General features: G+C 45.0%; 1 protein-coding gene across 8 annotated transcripts in view; it reads left to right on the forward strand.

Annotated features, from left to right (window-relative positions):
* SMG7 (SMG7 nonsense mediated mRNA decay factor) overlaps window positions 1–12,591 on the forward strand; it is a 51,730-nt gene extending 39,139 nt beyond the window's left edge. The window contains exons 13-23 of one of the 8 annotated variants that reach the window (XM_069737749.1): window positions 504–623; window positions 868–1,300; window positions 1,383–1,506; window positions 1,611–1,999; window positions 2,679–3,071; window positions 4,657–4,806; window positions 7,780–7,860; window positions 7,964–8,117; window positions 8,550–8,720; window positions 8,817–8,968; window positions 11,023–12,591. In XM_069737749.1, coding sequence (XP_069593850.1) covers window positions 504–623; window positions 868–1,300; window positions 1,383–1,506; window positions 1,611–1,999; window positions 2,679–3,071; window positions 4,657–4,806; window positions 7,780–7,860; window positions 7,964–8,117; window positions 8,550–8,720; window positions 8,817–8,968; window positions 11,023–11,136 — 2,281 coding nt within the window. In that variant the 3' untranslated portion in view covers window positions 11,137–12,591. The remainder of the gene's footprint in view (window positions 1–503; window positions 624–867; window positions 1,301–1,382; window positions 1,507–1,610; window positions 2,000–2,678; window positions 3,072–4,656; window positions 4,807–7,779; window positions 7,861–7,963; window positions 8,118–8,549; window positions 8,721–8,816; window positions 8,969–11,022) is intronic. The other 7 variants (XM_069737750.1, XM_069737752.1, XM_069737751.1 and 4 more) reach the window with 7 other exon arrangements.
* Window positions 12,592–20,948: the final 8,357 nt, after the last annotated feature.

The following is a 20,948-nucleotide window of genomic DNA, read 5'->3' on the forward strand; positions in this document are numbered from 1 at the left end:
GGGGTATACATAATAAAAACAGGTACAATAATCTTGAACAATACAAGTCACAACTGGTGCAGGAGGAGAGAGGACCCTGCCCGCGAGGGCTCACAATCTACAAGGGATGGGTGAGAATACAGTAGGCGAGGGTAGAGCTCGTCGATTGCATATCTACTATCAACTTGCATAATAATCAAATGTATGTGTGTAAGGCTGCTGTCACACTATCAGTATTTGGTCAGTATTTTACATCAGTATTTGTAGCCAAAACCAGGAGTGGAACAATTAGAGGAAAAGTATAATAGAAACATATGCACCACTTCTGTATTTATCACCCACTCCTGGTTTTGGCTTACAAATACTGATGTAAAATGCTGACCAAATGCTGCTAGTGTGACGGCAGCCTAAAGCTGTTTGCTCAGCATTGCTCAGGTCAGGTGCTGCATCTGATCTCCAGTTTCTGAGATTTTGTCACTGTTAAAATAAACAAAAGATCTCCGATTCTTAATTCCTAATTTCAGAAACCTTGACTTCTCTAGAGGCCACCAAGCCATTATTGGAGACCGGGAGACACAGCACCGCAGACTGCGACCCATTCGTCTCGTCTCTCTGGGGAAGTGGATTTCTGAAAACCAGCCCAGGTATGTTTGTTTGTTTTTTTATCCTAAATTGTATTTGTTCATTGCAACATAGTCAGAAATACCATGATAAGTGAGGAATAAATTTATAATATTTTTGTATACATTTGTGTGTGAGGTTGGACGATGAATGGATGGTGGAAACAATTCAGTTCACTACCTTTTATTTCTATGGAGAGTTTCCGTAAATGACTGGATGACAGCAAATCTATTATATATATTTTTTCTATTTTTAATATGTTGACAGGCTGATGCAGTACCGTACTGTGCAAGGTGAGGTCTCCTTCTCCACGGATATTCCTGAAGTTATGATTGAAGATGCAGATGATGTTGAAGACTTTCCCTCGCCTCAAGAGATGAGACAAGCGGACACTCAGAAAACCGATGGAAGTCCTGGGTTGAAATCTGTACTTTCCACTGGACGCAGTCCCAACGGTGAATCCTCTGAAAAGCCTGTGGTTACTTTCAAAGAGAACATTAAACCCCAGGAGGTAAACCGCGAGGTGCCAGCTCGGAGTTACACAAGAACGGCCAATGCTTGTAAAGAGCAGAGAGACTTTAATAAGGTGATTAATTCAGCTGCTAACAAGAAGGATATTAACGGCAAACGGAAGACTGAACCCAAGAAGATCGGCACCGACAAGATGCAAGAACCGACTAAGCAGAGCATCGCTGTGCAGGTATATATTAGTACGATTTCTCAGTGTATTTCTCATCATTTTTTAGGGGGAGATCTTTGACTTTTTCTGTCCCCTATTGTAGGTGAAAACGCCAGTGTCTGAGTCAAGAAAAACACCAGTGACACCAACATCCAGTCCAAGCAACAACACCCAGTTCATACCGATTCACCATCCTGGAGCCTTCCCACCCTTGCCTAGCCGACCAGGTATTTATGAAAAATAAAATGTCATTAATGGCTTCTTTCTTGTGGTGTTGGCATTGCTGTTTGTCATTTAAAGCTTTACGTCAGACTATGCTTCTCCTCCGCAGGATTTCCCCCTCCGACCTATGTCATCCCACCTGTGGCATTCTCCATGAGCTCTGGATTTACCTTTCCTCCTGGAGTCAATGTCCCGGGATCTTTTCTGCAAGCTTCATCTCATTCTGCTGCCGGGAATCAAGGGCCTCAAGGGAAACAGTCCCACATTCCTTACAGTCAGCAGCGGCCTTCTGGCCCAGGGACACCTAGCCAAGGAGGAGCTCTTGGTAACCAGCTGCCTGGCCAGTCACAGCCGCAGGCTCCGTCCAGTTCTCCGACTCAACCAAGCACACCGACATCGGCCCAACTGCAGATGCAAGTAATGGCGCAGCAGCAGTCGCCCACTAAGCCTATACAGTCACTTGGAAAGCACCCACAACATCACCCTTCCCTTCAGCAGGTATAATTCTTATGTGTTTTTATTTCATGTTTCAAAACAGTCTTTACCGATCCCTACTATTCTCCAGAAAATGTTTTTTACTTTTCCACAGCTGCAAGGGAGCAGTAAGGATCATATAAGCTTTTACTGCAGAATTCTGGAGTAAAAAATCTTTGGAATGTTTGCAAACATTTTACTACTTTTGGCATTTACACACCTTATCTAATTCATTAGGAACTATAAACTATAGCGTTCCAGAAATCTAGCACCTGACTGGAGTAAGATTTGTGGTGAGGCACACAGATGCACTCCACCTGTCAGATGCTCCTCTTTTATTATGGCCTCTTGGATAAATCTGATCTGCAGCCATTTTTGTCTTTCCCTGAACACCTACCATGCAGAAAACTGCAGCACCGCTCCATTCACTTAAAGCTTTGCTACAGTTCCTCTGCAGAACGCTGTGCAAGGAAAGACCCCCTTAATTCTCAGCGATCGAACCTCCACCAATTATAAAGTTATGGCTCCATCTAGCGATATGTCAATACTTGGAGATGGAAAGGTCCCTTTTACCACTGTTACCTCTCCGCTCATTCTTTTGTGATTCAGTAGACTTAAGAAAATGGCATACCGGTAAGTTCCATTTTTAAAATCAGACCTGTCATTGAGTTCCACTTTTGTGGCCAATGTCTTGTTTTCACAGTACCAGCAGAACGCAGATGTATCCAAGCAGCTGTGGAACTCTCCTCAAGTCTCAAACTCGCTTGGAAAGCTGTTGCATCCCATGAAGCCAAACTATTTCATGGATGGTCGCCTCCCCACTGAGCCTCTGAGCATGCTGGAGCAGTGCTTACAGCATCCGGTTATGCAGCAGCAGCCCCTGGAGAAGAAGATGAAGTCTTTCCCAATAGATGCCTACAACCAGAACACTTCTGAGATGAAGATGTCCGACTTCTACTGGGGGGAACAAGCGTCCTACAATCTAAATGACAACCGACCGCTGTTGGCACAGCAGTCCATTAATAACCAAAGGGGCAAGCGCCAACCGGCCGGCTATCGATCAGGGCAGGATTCATTGGCAAGGTTGCCATTTGAGGTAGGATTTTCTTTACAATGTGATGTGTGTTCCCTTCTAGACGGCTCACTTTTTTTTTTTTTTGCTTTTGAGTGAATGGCTTTCCTAGATTTCTCATTCTCGCCCTCTTTTTCAATGACACATGTAATGGGGATTGTAGAAAAATGTTAGCCCTGTAATACTAGTAGATTGGACCAAGCCGCTTAGAAATCGCCACAACATACGAGGACTTGTCTTGAGCAGGACGAGTTGTAGTTTTGAACGATGCTGTTCCCATTACCATATAATAGGCTGAAAAATAAGGAAATTAATTCCAAATGTGGTGGAGGGAAAAAGGCAGATATTTTTTTAATTTTTAAGTGTATTTATTTTTTAGTTAACATTAAAAGGGATCCTGTCAGCAGGATTATGCTCAGTAACCTACAGACAGTGTCAGGTCGGCGCCGTTATACTGATTACAATGATACCTAGTGATGAAATCTGTCTTGTGGTTGTAGTTTAATGTTTATTTTCAGTTTTGACTTAATGATATGCTTGTCCTTTTTTTTTTTTTAAATGAATTTATCGATACCATCAAAGAAAATAATTACACATTACAGATGCAATCATGCTGCAGCGCCAGCGCCTGATATTCATTATGTAAACTATCGGTCAGGTCAGTGAGGGATCAGTAACCTGTCAGAAGCCATACTGGTGAATACCTATGCAGGGCACCACATGAAGACCCCACACAGGCCGCCCCGAAGCACGAGAATCTCATTAGCTGAAAACTGCCATAAATATAAAACAACAACCACAAGACGGATTTCATCACCGGGTATCATTTTAATCGGTATAACCGCGCTGACCTGACCGTGTCTGTAGGTTACTGAGCACAATCCTGCTGACAGGTTCCCTTTAATGTATAATGCAATACTTTGATAGTAAAAATGGCGATCTCAGGACCATCATCAACAGCCTGTCATGACTGTCCTGTGGCTGGTTTTCATAGGTCTATCAAGAACCATGAAAGGCCCCCAGGAATGTCTTGTCACCCCTCAATCATATTGCTGGGCAGGCTGATGGGGGCGCAGCAAGGAACCAGTTAATACTAGATAGGACACTAGCCTAGGACCCGCTCTGCATGCCCGCCCGCACCCTGCATATGAAGTACATGTAGGTCAGATGTGAGAAACAAGCTGCACAGAAAAAAAACAAGGGACGTAAATGCTATAATATATTATTGCATATATATAATAAAAAACATGACTTTACAGTAGGTCTGAATTGCAAATCTTCTACCATTTTGCAAGTACATTTCCAAGTGAGGTTTAGGGTTTTTTTCTTTGGTTTTATTTACAAGGCCTATTTCAGAGTCTCCCCTCCTTCAATTTTCTATGGGACACGCTGGGTTACCAAGGCGGGCGTCCAGCTTCTAACTCTTAGCGGAATTGCCCGTGCTGCGATTTTAGTGCAACCCCCGGCATGCGGAGTCTTGCATTGTACTTTTTTGTGTTCTATTCTATATACTCTATATAACCTTTTCTCGTACTGTCTCCATTTTTATTTTTCTGCTTTCTCTTTCCTCCTCTTCCTCCCTTGTTTGTTTCTGCCTGTCTCTTACTAGGAACCCAAGCGTTCCCCTCTCCTTCCCCCGGACCTGTTAAAGAGTCTGGCTGCTCTAGAGGAGGAGGAAGAGCTGGCTTTCTCCCCTCCTCCCGATCTTTACCCAGCTCTGCTCGGCCCTCTGGCCACGCTCCCTGGACGAAGCCTCTTTGTATGTATTCTGTGCGCTGCGCTTCTCCCAGCTTCTGCTCTTTTACAGACTTGGTATCTTAATGCTACCGTTTTATCCCATTCGTGCTTCTTTATGCAATACTAATACTCTCTTTGCTCTGATGTGTGTCTTTATGGAAGTGATTGGCTTTTATAGAGTCCTTCTATTTGCCATGCCCATCCTGTAAATCCAGTGACATGTAGTGACATTGGGGGTGGATACCAGCTGCCCTAATGTATTACTAGAAGTCCAAGCTAAAAGGGGATGGGTCACTGGAACACGCTTTAGACTGGAGAAAGGGCTCTGCATGGTTAGTCCCATCTTTAAAAAAAAAATAAAAAATATATATATATATATATAATAATTTTTGCTTGTTTGTTTCGGGTACCTGAACCCAGACCCCATTCATTTGAATGGGGGGCCAGGGCATCCAGTGTTTGCCATGCTATCAAGTTCATGACAGCGCGAAAACCACCAATTCTGATCTGTGGTAAAATCACTACTATACCCATCATCCCATGCCTGCGGCCGCTAAGAGCAGCGAGAGCAAGCGTGGGAGTGTTCATCAGCCTGCGCTCTAAAAATTTTTTTTAAAATGATGGTGCGGGTTCACCTGTATTTTTAATCAGCAAGACAAAACTGAAAACCCTGAGCTGTCGGCAAGGCTAGTTATCAAGAATAGAGGGGTCCCCATGCTGGTTTTTAAAATTATTTAAATAATTAGGAGAAAACAACGTTAGATTCCCCCTACCCCTTCCCCCCCCCCCATCCTCATTTTTGACAATCGGACAAGCTAATGCAGACAGTTGGGGGCCGGTATACTCAGGCCGGTAAATCACCAATTCTAGCGCTTTGCAAGGCTCTTCCCACTTGCCCTGTTGCGGTGGCAAGTGGAATTCATATTTGTGGGGTTGATGTCACCTTTGAATTGTACAGTGACATCAAGCCCACAGATTAGTAATGGAGAGGCATCTATAAGACGCCCCCATTACTAATCCTATGTATTGTAAATAAACCTACAGCCAAAACAAAGTCCTTTATTTGAAATAAAAACACTTTTTTCCTTTTTTTATTTAACAATAACAAAAACCGTTCTACTCGCCTAATGAGAAAGTAGTGGAAATTCAGTTCACCCTTTGTTTTCTCACAGTCCGTAAGAAAGTCCGAGCAGGGAAAGACGTCTGTGCTTGACGCTATATTCTAGCACAAAGGAACAAAAGGTATCCAGGTCCGGAGATAAAATCATAAGTCTTTGTCAACTTCAGAAAATACCGGTATTTACCGGAGGAAGAATGCCTGAAACAACCGGATGCGTTTCGAGCTGGATACCTTTTTGTTCCTTTATACTCGCCTAATGCCCATTCCACTGAAGCCATGGTCTCCCTGCAAAAAAAACAAAAAAACAAAAACAAATTAAAAACAGCCAAATCCCTCACCTGTCCCATGCTGTAATCCATGTCTGTGGATAAACCGTTTGTAACCTGGACGGGGCCAAGATGCGACCGTCCAGGCTGAAAACCACTGAGTAATGAGCTGCTGTTCACTGGGAGTTCATTTCTCCCAGTGAACTCGCCGCTGCACTGTGAGACTTCCTCACAGTTCTAACGTTGATCTCACCGAAAGTCACTGTAGTTCAGAGTCCCGGCTGGGAACACAGCTTCTGTGACTTTGCAGAAACCTCGATGACGTCACAGATAGTGATGAGCGAATATACTCGTTCATCGAGATTTCCCGAGCACGCTCAGGTGACCTCTGAGTATTTGTTAGTGCTCGGAAATTGTTTTCATCCCCTAGCCAGGCTAAGTACATGTGGGGGTTGCCTGTTTGCTAGGGAATCCCCACATGTAATCAAGCAGGCTAGTAGCTGTAAATTATTCAGCTGCGGCGAAAAAAAAACTAAATCTGCGAGCACTAAAAAATACTCTGAGGACCCGCGAGCATGCTCGGGAAACCCGAGCAATGAGTATATTCGCTCATCACTAGTCACCACTACTCACTGAGGCTGCGCTTATTCACCAGTGGTTCTCAGCCTAGACGGTTGCATCTTGGCACTGTCCTGGCAGCGGTGACCAGACCATACACACAATCACTGCATTTTCTACAGGACTGCCAAACTCTGTACTCAATCTCCGGCAGTCCCTTAGACAATGAGCGGAGTGTCTGTTTTCATGCCTGGCCACTACTCCATTCCCATGGGGCATTTGAGTGCTCCTTACTCTAGATCGATGGAGGTCCCAGCAATTGGGCCACCACCGATCAGCAAGTTGTGGGTTGTTGTGAGTAAACCAGTCATTCACAGACAAAATTATGGAAGTAAAAACCGTAAGTAAGATATGAAACACGTCCATTAACTAAACATGCTAGTATAAAGGGAATGTGCGGGTGTTCTCTCCCACCTTATGACATTGGGTATGGAGATCCAATGCTGGGTAGTAAATGTTGTTCACAGGTCTTGCTGATTAGGATGGGGCCGCAGAGAATGCCTGGACAATCCTTCTATTATATAGACGTAGCTGCATATAGTTGAGTGTGTTTATATTTGGAGGACCTGTCGCTTTCAATAAATATGTATTTTTTTTGTCTGCCTCAAATGCTGCTGTTCTCTTGAATCTGGAGATGTTTATTTTTTGTTTTTGCACCTTTGCTTTCCTGAGATATGGCCCTTTCTGCCCACCGTACACTAAGTGGGTGTGGTCCTGAACTCTTCATTTATGCCACACCCATTTACTAAAAAGGCTAGATTTACATACAGGGAAGAAATGCCCATATCTCCAGAACGCAGAGGTGCATGGACTAATAACAAACATCGCCAGATTCAGGAGAACACCAGGTAAAAAAATTACATATTTACAGAAAGTGACAAGTCCCCCTTTAAGTGCCTGTTCCCTGCCTCCAAAGTTACATGTTGGTAGCAGATTGCACCTTGACCTGGGAGATTCATCTGGGAGTAAATTGTCTCTCTTTCTTTTGGAGAAGTCTCTTCTGGAAAAGCCATCTGAGCTGATATCCCAGCCCCCCTCTTTCCTCTCACTCACTGGATTCTCACTGAGCCAGGTAAGGGAGGGTATGGAGAGCGGCTTACGTAGAGGAGACAGGGCTTGAGTTTTTTACGTTTCTTCACTCTCTGGTCTCTAACGCTTCGTTCTGTTCCTTACAGGAAAGGTTCCCTAATAACAGCGTCTTTAATGACGTGTACAGCAAGTCGCCGTGCACCAAGAATGAAGTGTGCCCTCCCATCGGACAGCAGGAGACCTCCCTGTATTCTCTGTTTGAGGGTAAACCTTGGTCTCCATCTCTTCCAGCAAGCTCAGGTAAGGGGCAATATTTGGATCAGTATTGGACCATTTTAATGGGATTTTCAGGATACTGCACCGTCACTCCCCAATGCACTTCCAGACAACTTCACAACGTGGCTTTGTGCTGCTGGAGCAGTGCCTTGGGGGCTTAAAGGGACTGACTGGAAGGGCTAAACAGTCATAGAAATGGGTTTTGGAGGAGCCAATGTTTGACAGGTTCCCTTTAAATCTTGGCAGTGCACATCTTCACCCGTTATGTATTTATTACACTTTCTTATATAGCCCTAGTGTATTCTGCAGCACTTTACAGACATTTTCATCACTGTTCCTTGGCTCATCTCCTTGGTGGGATATGATTCATACCCAAGTACTACAAAGTAACGGGGCAAACCACTGGGCTGCTCACAACATTACTGGAAGTTCATCCGTTTTACCTTTGTCTTTCAGATCATTCTACACCAGCGAGTCAGTCGCCTCATTCATCAAACCCGAGCAGCTTACCGAGCTCCCCACCCACCCACAACCACACGGCCCAGCCTTTCTCCAACTTTGGGCCTATAGGAACCCCAGACAACCGTGACCGGCGAGGGGCTGACCGATGGAAGACTGACAAGCCAGGTATTCTTAATACTTTTTATTTTGTCTTAATTGTTGATTAATTTCGTTATGATAACTTATCCTGACATGTCGTTTTTCCTGTTTCTTCCTGAAAAGCAATGGGCGGCTTCGGTCTGGACTACCTGTCTGTGACACCGTCACCCGAGAACAGCTGGCGCCAGATAAATAATTCCAGCAGTGCGAACGCTTGGGCAGCTCAAGGCAACGCGAGAGAGGACTCTTCTGCTGCCCTAATGGAGAGCCTGAAGGTTTGTCTCCACGTCGGATATACTTAATCTAAATTCTTTTTTGCCCATATGAAAGTAAAATAACAACGTTTTAAAGGAGTCTTCCCTTCTCCAAGATACTATCCCAATATGTAGTAGGTGTAATAATATTAGCAAATACCTCCAATTAGAAATGAAGTATAGTTCTTCTGATTCGCTATGCAGCTTAACCAATCTGCAGGGCATTACAGTAGTTTTGGTATCCATGGTTACGGCCACTGATCTAATGAGTCAGTGGTCGTAACCTAGGATATCTAAGCTACTACATGCAATGCTATGCCCATGGGGTAAGCAACATGGCTTATCAGAAGAACTATACTACATTTCTAATTGGAGGTATTTGCTAATATTATAACAACTGTCACATGTTGGGATAGCATCTTGGAGATTGGAATACCCCTTTTAAAGGTCATTTGCTCAAAATCCTCTGTTACACGTACAGCTTTATTTGCTCTTGTTCACTCTCTTGCAAAAATTATTCTGCCCATTTATTGCATAGATTAATTTACGAGGATCCGGAAAATACTTCATGGCTATAAGGAGCTGTGATAATGTTGGGACCCTTCTTAGACCACTGTTTAGAAAGAGGTTGGGGTCAACTCTGCAATAATCAAAGCAGTGCTTCCGCAATAGAAGAGGCTTTCAGGTTATCACACATGAACCCTTGTACTTTAGCATTATTACCACTAGAGGGCACAGTAGGACCAGAAATCTGCACACGGGCATGGCGGACCCCATGGTATATTATATACGGTAACTTACATTCCATACACTGGTTACTGTATGTTATAAGCCGCTCTGATATGATGATTGGGTACAGATTTTTTTTTTTTTCGCCCTGGAGAAGCTCGATGCTTCTCTCATCTGTATGTAAGAAATGCACTCTTCATGGTTATAGGAAATTATTATTGTCTCTAATATCAGTCCATTTTTATAGGGCTTCAATTCCTGGAAATGTTACCTATAGCATACCACTCTGTAGCTATCAAAGGCCAGAGCTTTAACATATTAATCTGTATGATCTTTGCTAGTTTAGGAACTACGGAAAGGGGAAACGAGTGATAAATCACAAATCTTCCAACAACCTATTGGATGTTTTGCAAGTGAAAAAAATATTGCACATTTGCCTCTATACCCTAGCTACAGACAAGCCAAAACAAAAGAACATGCTTTGCTCTCCCTCCCGGGATTCAGCACTGAGTGTCTGCCGCTGCTCCTCGTGTATGATTGTCTGCAGCGCTGACACCAAACATACGGTGCTGCAGACTATAATTGAGTTCAGCGGTTCTGCCCTAGATGATGGCTCAAGCTCACAGATTATCAGCGCTCCAGACAATAAGACATTTGGAGCAGGGGCAAAGACCCATTGCTGGACCTGGGGAGGGTGAATACAGTTCGTTTGTTTTTTGTAAATAATCTGCAAGAGAGGTTCAGGGGGTTTCCGAAACCGAAAAAAAACCTTTTGAGGCTTTGTGCCTAAAGTGTCTTTTAGATGCCAGAACAGGTGATGAGGTTTCCCCATGCCAAGCTACTTCAGGAGAACACCGGTGGTCGTTTTCCCGAATCTGCTTCACTGGCGGTTTTCCAGTCGCTCTGTCGCTGGTGTTTATTACTCTGCGCCGTGCAGTTTAGAGAGCTGGCGGCTTCTGAGGTTGTTGCCTGAAGGATGAGCCTGTCACTTCTTTTGACGTTTCGGCAGCGCTTTGTCAGGCGTTTTCCACGTGAAAAAAACTGAGCAAAATAGAAATCCCTCTTCCTATGGCCTTCCACTTCACTATGGCCTTCCAGTTCGCTATGGCCATGCTCTAAAGGGCATCACATACATAAAGAAAGGGGCGTAAGTCAATATATGCCCTCCATATGGCATCGGCAGGAGTCCAGAGACCTTCTGATGTTTTCCCCTTATATAATCGTAGCTGCCATTTACCGTGGGATATTTAAAGGCCATTTCCGCTTTAGGATCATTTTTTGCTGAATACTAATAAGCACATTTTTACCTTGAGATGTGAAATAATTGTGCATTTTTCTTCTTTTAGTCTATTTGGTCAACCACAATGATGCACCCTGGCCCATCAGCCCTGGAACAGCTCCTGATGCAGCAGAAGGAGAAGCAGCAGCGAGGACAGGGATCATTCAATCCTCCGCACTGAGAGAGACGGGGAGAAGAACCCATACATGGCACGATTGGTCAGCAGGACAGGACATGTCCTGAGCCCTGAGGAGGGCAGCCCTCTCTCCCCCCTCACCGATCTGGGGGGGAGCACATGTGGGGGAGCGTCCAGCGTATCCCACCAAATCTGAAAACCCCCACCGCCCGCAGGCGACGCAGTTACCTGACGGACACAGCAGGAAGTTCCCATCCAGAGGGAGCTTGGGACTACTTGAGTATTGGGGAGGAAAGGGGTAATGTGCGCCCCCATCTTTCTCGTTATTTGTGCATGCCTCTCACAGCCCCCCCTGAACCTCTGCCTAACACACGGATAGGAAATATCCCCCAGCAGTGCAAGGCAGGTGGGGGGCAATAAGAACTCTCCCCGCAGATGTAATGAGTTTTATGGTTCTGTTTCTAGATGACAAACCGAATGTCAGGAACTCTCTCCATTAGTGGAGACGGAGGAACTGGTCCCCTCTCGCCCAGCAGCTTGTGCTGGCTGAGGGAGGTGTGAGTGAATGGGTGGCTTTTTTTTGTCTTGTCCCCTTAAGGGGGTAATGGGTGAGGGGTTGTGTGTCTGTGTCAGTTATGGATGCTTGCTTGTGCCCATTGAGTGTCTTTAGCTTACTTTGGTCTCTGTCCTTCCCTGCCTGCTTAGTTGTCGTGTGTTTGTGTGTGCGCTCAATGTCTCCCAAAAGCTGAGTATTACAGGATGGATGGCGGCAAATTGACGAGGGAGCAGAGTAGGGAATACAGAGCGCCCCTATGGTTCTAGCTCGGTGACAGCTGATTTCTTTTCTCCTCGCTCCCCCTCTTTATTAACCTGCCTCATTGAGAAGACCCTTCAATCTGGCAGAAGGGCAACCGAAGTGCAAGATCAAGTTGCAATGCAAAGTGCAAGTGCCAGAGCTGATAGCACAAGGCAAGAACGGGAACAGTTCTGTCCTCCACACTGCTCCAGCAACATGACGAGCATTGCGCACAAGCAGTGAGAGAGCCGGGATGTCTGATACGGTGAGCACGTGACTGATCAAGTGGAAGTATGATGACATGAGCATGAGTGCCTCACGGGTCAAGGAACGGAAGCAATGAGACATGGTTCTTCTACGTAGAGTTGTCATAGAGGTCCCCTTCCGTGTGTTTTTGTGTATGTCATGGGTACCATCTGGTGTCCCAGCACGTTAGCACCTCATGCATTGACCATGCACCGAACACACATTTTGGGGCCAGATGTTTGGTGTAGAACTAAGGATTTTATTGGAAGAAGCCAGTTCTCTTTGAGGATGAAATATATTGAAAATAAAGTGGCAGAGTGCCACTTCGGCTATCCTTTCTTAGCAGGATCTTGAGTATGGAGACCCCTATTCACTCCCACCCTTTCCTTGTGTTCTTGTGTGAGCACCGTCTGCTCAGATCTGCTTTACCATTAATAAACTCCTCTTCTCTACAGCCATCCACGTGTTTGTCTTTTTGGCTTCTACTACAAAATATGGTTGACATTGTGATGAGCTGATAGAAGAAGTGGCAGTCTAGAGTGAGGGAGATCCGTTCTGAGTTTCGAGGGATTTGTTAAAAAAAAATATTTTATATATACATATGTATGTATGTATGTATGTATGTGTATATATATATATATATATATATATATATATATATATATATATATATATATATATATATATATATATATATATATATATATATATATATAATTTTTTTTTTTTTTGCACTATAACATACACCGGACTCTAAGACGCACCTAGGTTTTATAGGAGGCAAAAACAAATTTAAGCAAAAAGTGTGGTCATGATGCACTGTTATGGAGGGTTTAGGAGGAGGGGGGTATGGGCGTGGAGAGCAGTGAGTATTCATTCTCTTTAATAGCGGGTACAAGTGATCACCAAGCCGTTGCGGGAGGCCGGCTGCTGCGACTAACATTGTCCCTGCTATTAAACAGAGTAAGTATTCACTGCTCGCCACGCCCATAGTCCCTCCCACCTCTTGGCGCGGCTTCAGTGCATAGAGGTGGGAGGACTATGGGTGTGGGGAGCAGTGAATATTCATTTTCTTTAGCAGCGGTTGGTGTTAGCAGCAGCAGCCGCCTCCTGTGATTCACTACACAGTACCAGACGCAGCAAAGCAATCCCATAGCATTATGGATCCTCCACCATGCTTAACTGTTGGTAGAGTGTTCTTTTCCTTATAAGTTTCATTGTGCCGTCTGTAAACAAACTGTTTTACACTGCCAAAAAGCTCTGTTTTTGTTTCATCTGTCCACAAAACATTTTCCCAGAAGGATTGTTGTTTGTCAAGGTACTTTTTGCTGAAAAAAAGACGTAAAAAAGAACGACTGATCTTTGCCAATTGTTTCTTCCTTGGCCTTCACCCATACTCTGCTTGGTTTAGTATGCGGCGTATGGTACTTGTTAAAACCATGACCCCAAACTGTTCCAGGCCGACCTTCAGGTCTTTCGATGTTTGATGTGTGTTTTTCCACCATTTGCACCAACCTTCAAAGACTTCTCTTGTCAATTTTCCTCTTTCCCCCTCGTCCAGGGAGGTTCTTGACGGTTCCATGCTTGGCAAACTTATAAGCGTTGCACACTGTTGAAATTGGGATGCCATGGTCTTTGGAGATGGCCTTATACCCTTTGGAAGTCTTGTTTGCTAATAATAGCGGTTCTGATGTCGTCAGACATCTCCTTTGTCTTCACAATTGTGACAAAGGAACATGGCCTACCATGTGGCTTTTTAAAACATTGAAGTCCTCATTCATTGTCAGTGCCCATGTGCCATGAATTAGCCAATCACAGGTGATTCTCAATTGTGATTTACTACAGGTGAGTCAAAAATTTTCCATACTCATGTAATGTAAAGGGTGCCAATACCAGGGTCACAGTAAGGTTTAGGGTTTTTCTATTTTTCCCTCTCATTGTTTTGCTTTTAAATTGTTTATCATTTGCCCTTTTGTATTTAACACCAGTGCTCTATACAGAAAAACTGTTCCACTTCATTCATTTTTTTTTTTCAGGAGCTATTCCACATTATGTAAATACTTGTCATGGGTGCCAATAACGATGAGCAGGACTATATAAAACTCCTACCTGCAATATGAATTTCTCCTTCGCTTCATTGGGGGACACAGCCCGTGGGTGTATGCTGCTGCCACTAGGAGGCTGACACTAAGTGATACAAAGACAGTTCGCTCCTCCCCTGCAGTATACACCCTCCTGCTGGCTCTCAGCTAACCCAGTTCTTGCTTAGTGTCCGTAGGAGGCACACGGATGGCTCTGCTATTCAGACCCAAAACTCTGTATTTCATTTTTACATTTTTGATTTTATTTTTACCACGGACGAATGGGGCGACGGATCCTTTCAAGGTTCCGATCTCCCCTCACCATCAACAGGCGAGCACGGAGACTGTCGCCTCTCCTTACCTTTTCCTGCGACGTGGGATGCCAGGCCTGGACTGATTCTTAAAGGCGACGGGTCCCTTCAAGAGCACCGATCTCCCGGAAGCCACGCCCGCACTATGGCGCGCTAAGGCGGCTCTGCCTGCTTTTCTGGTGCTTCTCGCCTGCCACGGGAACGCTCAATTTTCTTGGCCAGTACAACGCCCCTCACTTCTACTGCCCGCCGGCTGCAGAAATTTAGGCCCTGGCTTGGGCCTATTCATGGAAGTCTCGAGGCTCTGCCCACATCGTCTGGCTCAGCTCCCCAAATTGGCGCTTTTCATTCTCTGCGAGATTTTACCACCTCTGCAACTCCTGGTGGCAATCTTGGTCCACCCGACTGGCTCACACGGGTGATCAGGTAAGGAAGTACCTGACCAGCATGCCCTCGTCTTAAAGGCACATGACCAGTTTACCCTGGTCTTAAAGGCACATGACCAGTATGCCCTCCTCTTAAAGGCGCAAGACCAGTATTTCCTGGTCTTAATGGCGCACAACCAGTATTCACTGGTCTTGAGGGCACATGATCAATTCGAAGCCGGTCACCCTAAATGAGCTCACGAGCCCTCCGCCGCTGAGCCCAGATTATCCCAGAGTACCTAGTCCCCCTCAGTGCACTTTGTCACTAAGGCCTCTTTCACACTTTCGTTTTTTGCAATCCGTCGTTTTGGGCAAAAAAACGGATCTTGCAAATGTGCTTGCAGGATGCGTTTTTTGCCCATAGACTTGTATTAGCGACGGATCGCGTCGTGTTTTGGCGGACCGTCACAAAAAAACCGTTCAATATAACTTTTTTTTGTACGTCGCGTCCGCCATTTTCAACAGTGTGGCCGAAACTCCGCCCCCTCCTCCCTGGACTGCAGAATGGGCAGCGGATGCATCGAAAAACTGCATCCGCTGCCCACGTCGTGCAGTAAATTCACAACGTCCGTCGACCCGACTCATGGCAACAGACCTGTACCGACGGAAGTGTGAAAGAGGCCTAACCGCAATCCATGGTTTCTCTGACCAAGAGATTGAATTCCTCCGTGAACCCTCTGGCTCAGAGTGCTCGCAGGACCGATATACATGGTCCCTCTCCTACATGGGAGTCGTCAGATAGCAGGGGCCGCAAGTATCCTAGAAATGTACAGGCATCAAGAAAACAGAAGTTTCATTCCCTGATCTCTCTCCCCAATGATTTGCTGAGAACAAGGCTCTGAATATGGATCGGATAGTGCCTTGGACTGCCAGAGCTTCAGAAAAGGATGGACTCGCCTATTTATATCATCAACCAAATTGACGAGCGATGCACTGGACAGAAGCCTCTACGTGGGATGCCATACCTGGTCAGATTTTTAAGGGTGACGATTCCTCTCCACTTCCCTGTTAAGAGGATGGTGGATCGAGGGTTCCTAATTTTCTACTCTGCACCATCAAAAGAGCGCGACAATGGCAAGAGACTTTTTTTTTTTCCTGACCTGCTGAATGCAGCCCCGCGTTCTTGTGGTATACCTACCAGTATCCCTGCCCGATGTATCATCAATTAAAAATACCACGGACTGTCTGATAGCAACTCTGGTTCGTTCCGTCTTGTGGCTTCGGGTTCAGCGCTCTACCCTTCCTTAGCCGCCACATGGATTGCTTGAGCAATAGTCCCCTGGTCCGAGACCTTAACTCCACTCAGCCATTACTTCAACAGAAAAAGGTGGAGTTCCTGGCATCCATCGACATTCGGGATTCTTACCCTCACATTCCTATGTTTCCCCTCTACAATAATCCCTTCGCCTTTCCATTCGCAAACAGCATTTTCAAGTCACGACCTTGCCCTTCGGCCTGGCTACCGCACCTAGAGTGTACGCAAGGGTCATGGCGGTTGTCGTGTTCCTCTTGCACCCTAAAAGCATGGTTGTCCTGCCCTATTTGGTCGACTTTCTAGCCGCTCTTCCAGGACTACGCTGAGTGGTCTATATCACTTGCGATACTCTCTCGCCTGGGCTGGCAGCTAAACTTAGACAAGTTTTCCTAATTTCCAGCCCAGCAGATCCTTTTTGAGGATGATCCTGCACAAGAAGGATGGTAGTTCTCTCTCGAGTCAAGGTCGTGGCCCTTCAACAGGGAGCTTGCGCACTTGATCACTCATACCCTCAGTTCATTTGATTCGCTAGGAAGGTTCTAAGGAAAAACGGTGACTACAATGGAAGCAGTTTCTTAGCTCCGCTCATTTTCAGCAAGTCAATCAGGCTTTCTGTCTCTGAGCTCCTTCCTCATCCAGGGCCTTCTCCTGGTCCAATGGTTATTAGTGAATACCAACTCCAGTCTTCTTTTCCTGATCATTGCTCTGGGGATCTGGACGGTACGACTAATCCTACAGCAGGTCCACTGCCTTCAGGCGGGTCACCCCATCTGACTTCAATTGGATAATGCCACACGTCAATCATCTAGCAGGTACCCACAGTCAAGCGCCATGGCCGAGGTACCTCACACTCTCTGATGGGCTGAGATCTATCATTCGGTGATCTCGGCAGTACATATCCCTAGAGTAGACCACTGGGCGGCAGACATATTCAGCCGTCAGAGTTTCTCCTCAAGTGCGTGAGAACTTCACCCGGAGGTCTTCCATTAGATCTGCCTTCACTGGAGTACTCCTGATGTAGGTCGGATGGCGTCCAAACTGAACGCCAATGTACTCGAGTTCATGGTACGGCCTTGAGATCCAAGAGCGTCGCAGTGCATGCTCTGTTCTTCCATGGTACCAATTTCCATAATCCCTCTTCTACTACTCCCGAGATCTTTTTGGAAGCAGGAAGGGCACCAGTGATCCTGGGAGACCTGCACTGACCATGTCAGGATTTCTCGCTTGCGGTACTAGTATTTTTCCGTCTTATTGCAACACAACTGCAAATATGGACTTCCTCGCAGGGAGTCTTCACCTGTGGTTCTTCCCTACCACATACCGTTAGATCTTTGGGACCTTAATGGTCCAGGGGATCTTACAGTAGACTCCTTTTTTGATCCGGTCGGACTTTACTATCAGTGAAGGTCGCTCCCTTTTTTTCTCTGCGTTTTTGTCATTCTGATGAGTCTTCAGAGCTTGCCGCTCTGTTCTTTCAGACTTTTTTCCTTATTACTATCAAGGCAAGGTTGTCCTCAGGCCATCCCCTTCCCTTGTTACCAAGGTGGTATTGTATTCCCACTGTTACAGGGGCATCGTCCTTCTCTCATCTCCTTCGGCTCCAATCCACAAAACGGAATGGGTTCTCCATAATCTGGACGAAGTGAGTGCTCCGAGTAGGTACGTATCGAGGACAGCGTCCTTCCGAAGGTTGGATGGACACTTTATTTGGGCTTCCCGATGGTAAGAAGGCTTCCTGACTGTCACAGGAAGGGTTTTGCCTTTTCATCACCCATGTTAGCCTGGTGGATTCGTTTCACCATCCAGGAGGCCTTCCGTGCTAGATGTCAGCCTATCTCCCTGTCTGAGGGCTCTGGGCAGCACGGTGGCACAGTGATCAGCACTGCAGCCTTGCAGCGCTGGGGTCCTAGGTTCTAATCCCACTCCTCCGTGTTTGCGTAGGTTTCCTCCGGGCACTCCGGTTTCCTCCCACATTCCAAAGACATACTGATAGGGATTCTAGATTGTGAGCCCCTTTGGGGACAGTGATAATAATGTGTGCAAAATTGTAAAGCGCTGCGGAATATGTTAGTGCTATATAAAAATAAAGATTATTATTATTATTATTATTAGGCACCAGACTTCGGCAAGCACGGCTGCAAGCTTGTGGATTCGTCCAGTCCGCATGCATTCTTGAAGCACTATAATTCCCACACATTTCACAGATGTGAGTCTGGGCAGGCAGACTCAGCAGGCCGCGGTGGCGCACTTGTAAGTAGCGGTTACACAGGGCCTGATCTATTATTGTCCCCACCCAAGGACTGCTTTGGGACATCCCATGGTCTGTCCCCTAATGAGGTGAAGGAGAAATAGGGATTTTTGTGTACTCACCGTAAAATCCTTCTCTCCGAGCCATTCATTAGGGGACACAGCTCCCACCTTGTTATTAGCTTGTGCTTGTTTTTATAATTTGACATGTTATTCTCATATATAATGACATGCTATACGCTCATATGTTGTTATTGATCTCCTACTGCTTTTGCACCAAACTGGTTAGCTGAGAGCCAGCAGGAGGGAGTTATACTGCAGAGGAGGAGCTAAAATTTTTTTGTATCACTTAGTGTCAGCCTCCTAGTGGCAGCAGCAGACACCCACGGTCTGTGTCCCCCAATGAATGGCTCGGAGAAAAGGATTTTACGGTGAGCACACAAAAATCCCTATTTTGCTTCTTTAGTTGGACAGAAATACTGCTTTATTTCAAATGCCAATATGGCCTCCCCGGTGCACCTTTGGCCAAGGGCTCAGTGAAGAGCTTAGAGCAAGCGCTGCCTGAATTGAATCCCCGACCCGGACGTCCACACTGACACTACGGGAGCCGAACAGGCACACAAACACCATGTTAATGCCGGCACGCGCTCATCCCTCTCTCGCGACACTGTATGGGCGTGAATTCACCTTGGTTAACACGCATGGAGCAAGCGAGCGTTGTTACGCTAGGTTCGCACCGTGTTGATTGAGGGGGCAGAACTGTGTTCCGAGCAGTTGCATGCATGGAACGAAAACTGGTTTAAGGCAAAAGTTGAGCATTTTCAAATTGCGCAAAATGCTTAAAACCCGCCTGCCATTTTGATGATTTTGGAGAACTAAACCTCAACAAATATCAAAAGGCAAAAAAGTGTCAGTTGCCTAAAAAAAAAAATAAAAAATCACATACATTTCAGTTTCATAATTTGTTATGCGTTTCGCCACAGCTTCACTTTCCAGCCAGGGTACATCTTCATTGTTAAGAGACCCTTGTATGGGTTTTCAAAGTAGAAAACCACTACCCCATTTGTGTTAAATATACGATACTTACTAAAAATTCGAAATATATGATCACTTTCAGTTACAAAATAAACACCTAGACAATCATCCAGTGGTATAGATGTAAATTAAAGTTGAGCAAAACAATTCACAGGACTCTGATCAAGTGGCCACATCAATAAGACTTCAGTGGAGATGAGGATCAGGCAATTAGGTATTTAAAAAAAAAAAAATCATATCTTTGCCAAGTGAGCTAAGCTGCCGCCAAACGCTTCTTAGCTGAGCACGCTTGTATGGGAGAGAGAAGCCGGCAAAGCAAATGTTCAACTGACAATGATCCCATATTTATGGCCTGCTTTACACATAATAGGTTAGTAAGGAGTGAAGGACTGACCGAAATGGGACTGCTGCTTCAGACTACACAGGGTTTGTAGTCTGTTACCGTAGAGACATTAGTTTGCAGGTTGACTTGATAAATGTCAAAAACCTGACCTGCACATCCAAACATAGACTCAGTGTGAACAGGTGCTGAACCTAGAGTCGCCAACTCGTATATAGTTAAGTAAATAAGGCAGCACCCTGCAGCGCTAGAACATACAAACTTGAAATACGAAACATCCAAACATAGGCTCAGGCAAGCATAGGACCTGGTATAAGAGAGATGCCGTAAAGGGGCTACCAGTTACACATAAAATTGGCCATTTTTACGCGCTAAACGCTCTCATTTTTCATATTTCTAGTGCAGTAATGCAGTTCAAATTTCGTATTTCAAGTTTGTATGTTCTAGCGCTGCAGTGTGCTGCCTTATTTACTTGACTTGATAAATGTGGCTCAAAATATATATATTTTTTTTTACAAACTGTCTGAAAATCAAGCAACCTTGTATAGATATTGAGACAAATTTATTTTAGACTCCAAAGAATAAATTATTGTTAGATGGTGCACATACCAATTTGCCAGGTGAGAGTAGAAAATGTTTTTTTCGTACAAAGGGGTTTTGACCATTGATTGATGCTATGATAAAGACTTTTTACAAATGCCTATTAAATGCTAAAACATAACCATTTTTTGTTTATATTTGTTTTTTAATAAAGGCTCCTGAGGTTGCTGGCGAAACAGATCAATGGTGCTTATAGTTGGAAAGCTAATAAATTGCAGTAGGTTTGTGATACTTAGTCATCAGGCACATCACCTATAATAATACTATATTTTTGCTTTGAATTATAATCAACTTGGATGGTAACTGAATACTTACCAGGGTCTTGTCACTTTTTTAGTAGTTGAAATTATTTTATTTTGTTTTTACATATTTGTCAAGGATGGACTCTACAGGCTCATTCAAATGTCTTTTTCCCCCACCTACAATTTCTATCCATGTTTTTTTTCATTGATAGAACTTGTACTTAGTATAGCCTATGGGTCTGTTCACATATCTTGATTTTTCAAGTCTTTTTTGGGTGG

The sequence above is a fragment of the Ranitomeya imitator genome, chromosome 8 (assembly GCF_032444005.1).
Source record: "Ranitomeya imitator isolate aRanImi1 chromosome 8, aRanImi1.pri, whole genome shotgun sequence".
NCBI classification, from domain to species: Eukaryota; Metazoa; Chordata; class Amphibia; order Anura; family Dendrobatidae; genus Ranitomeya; species Ranitomeya imitator.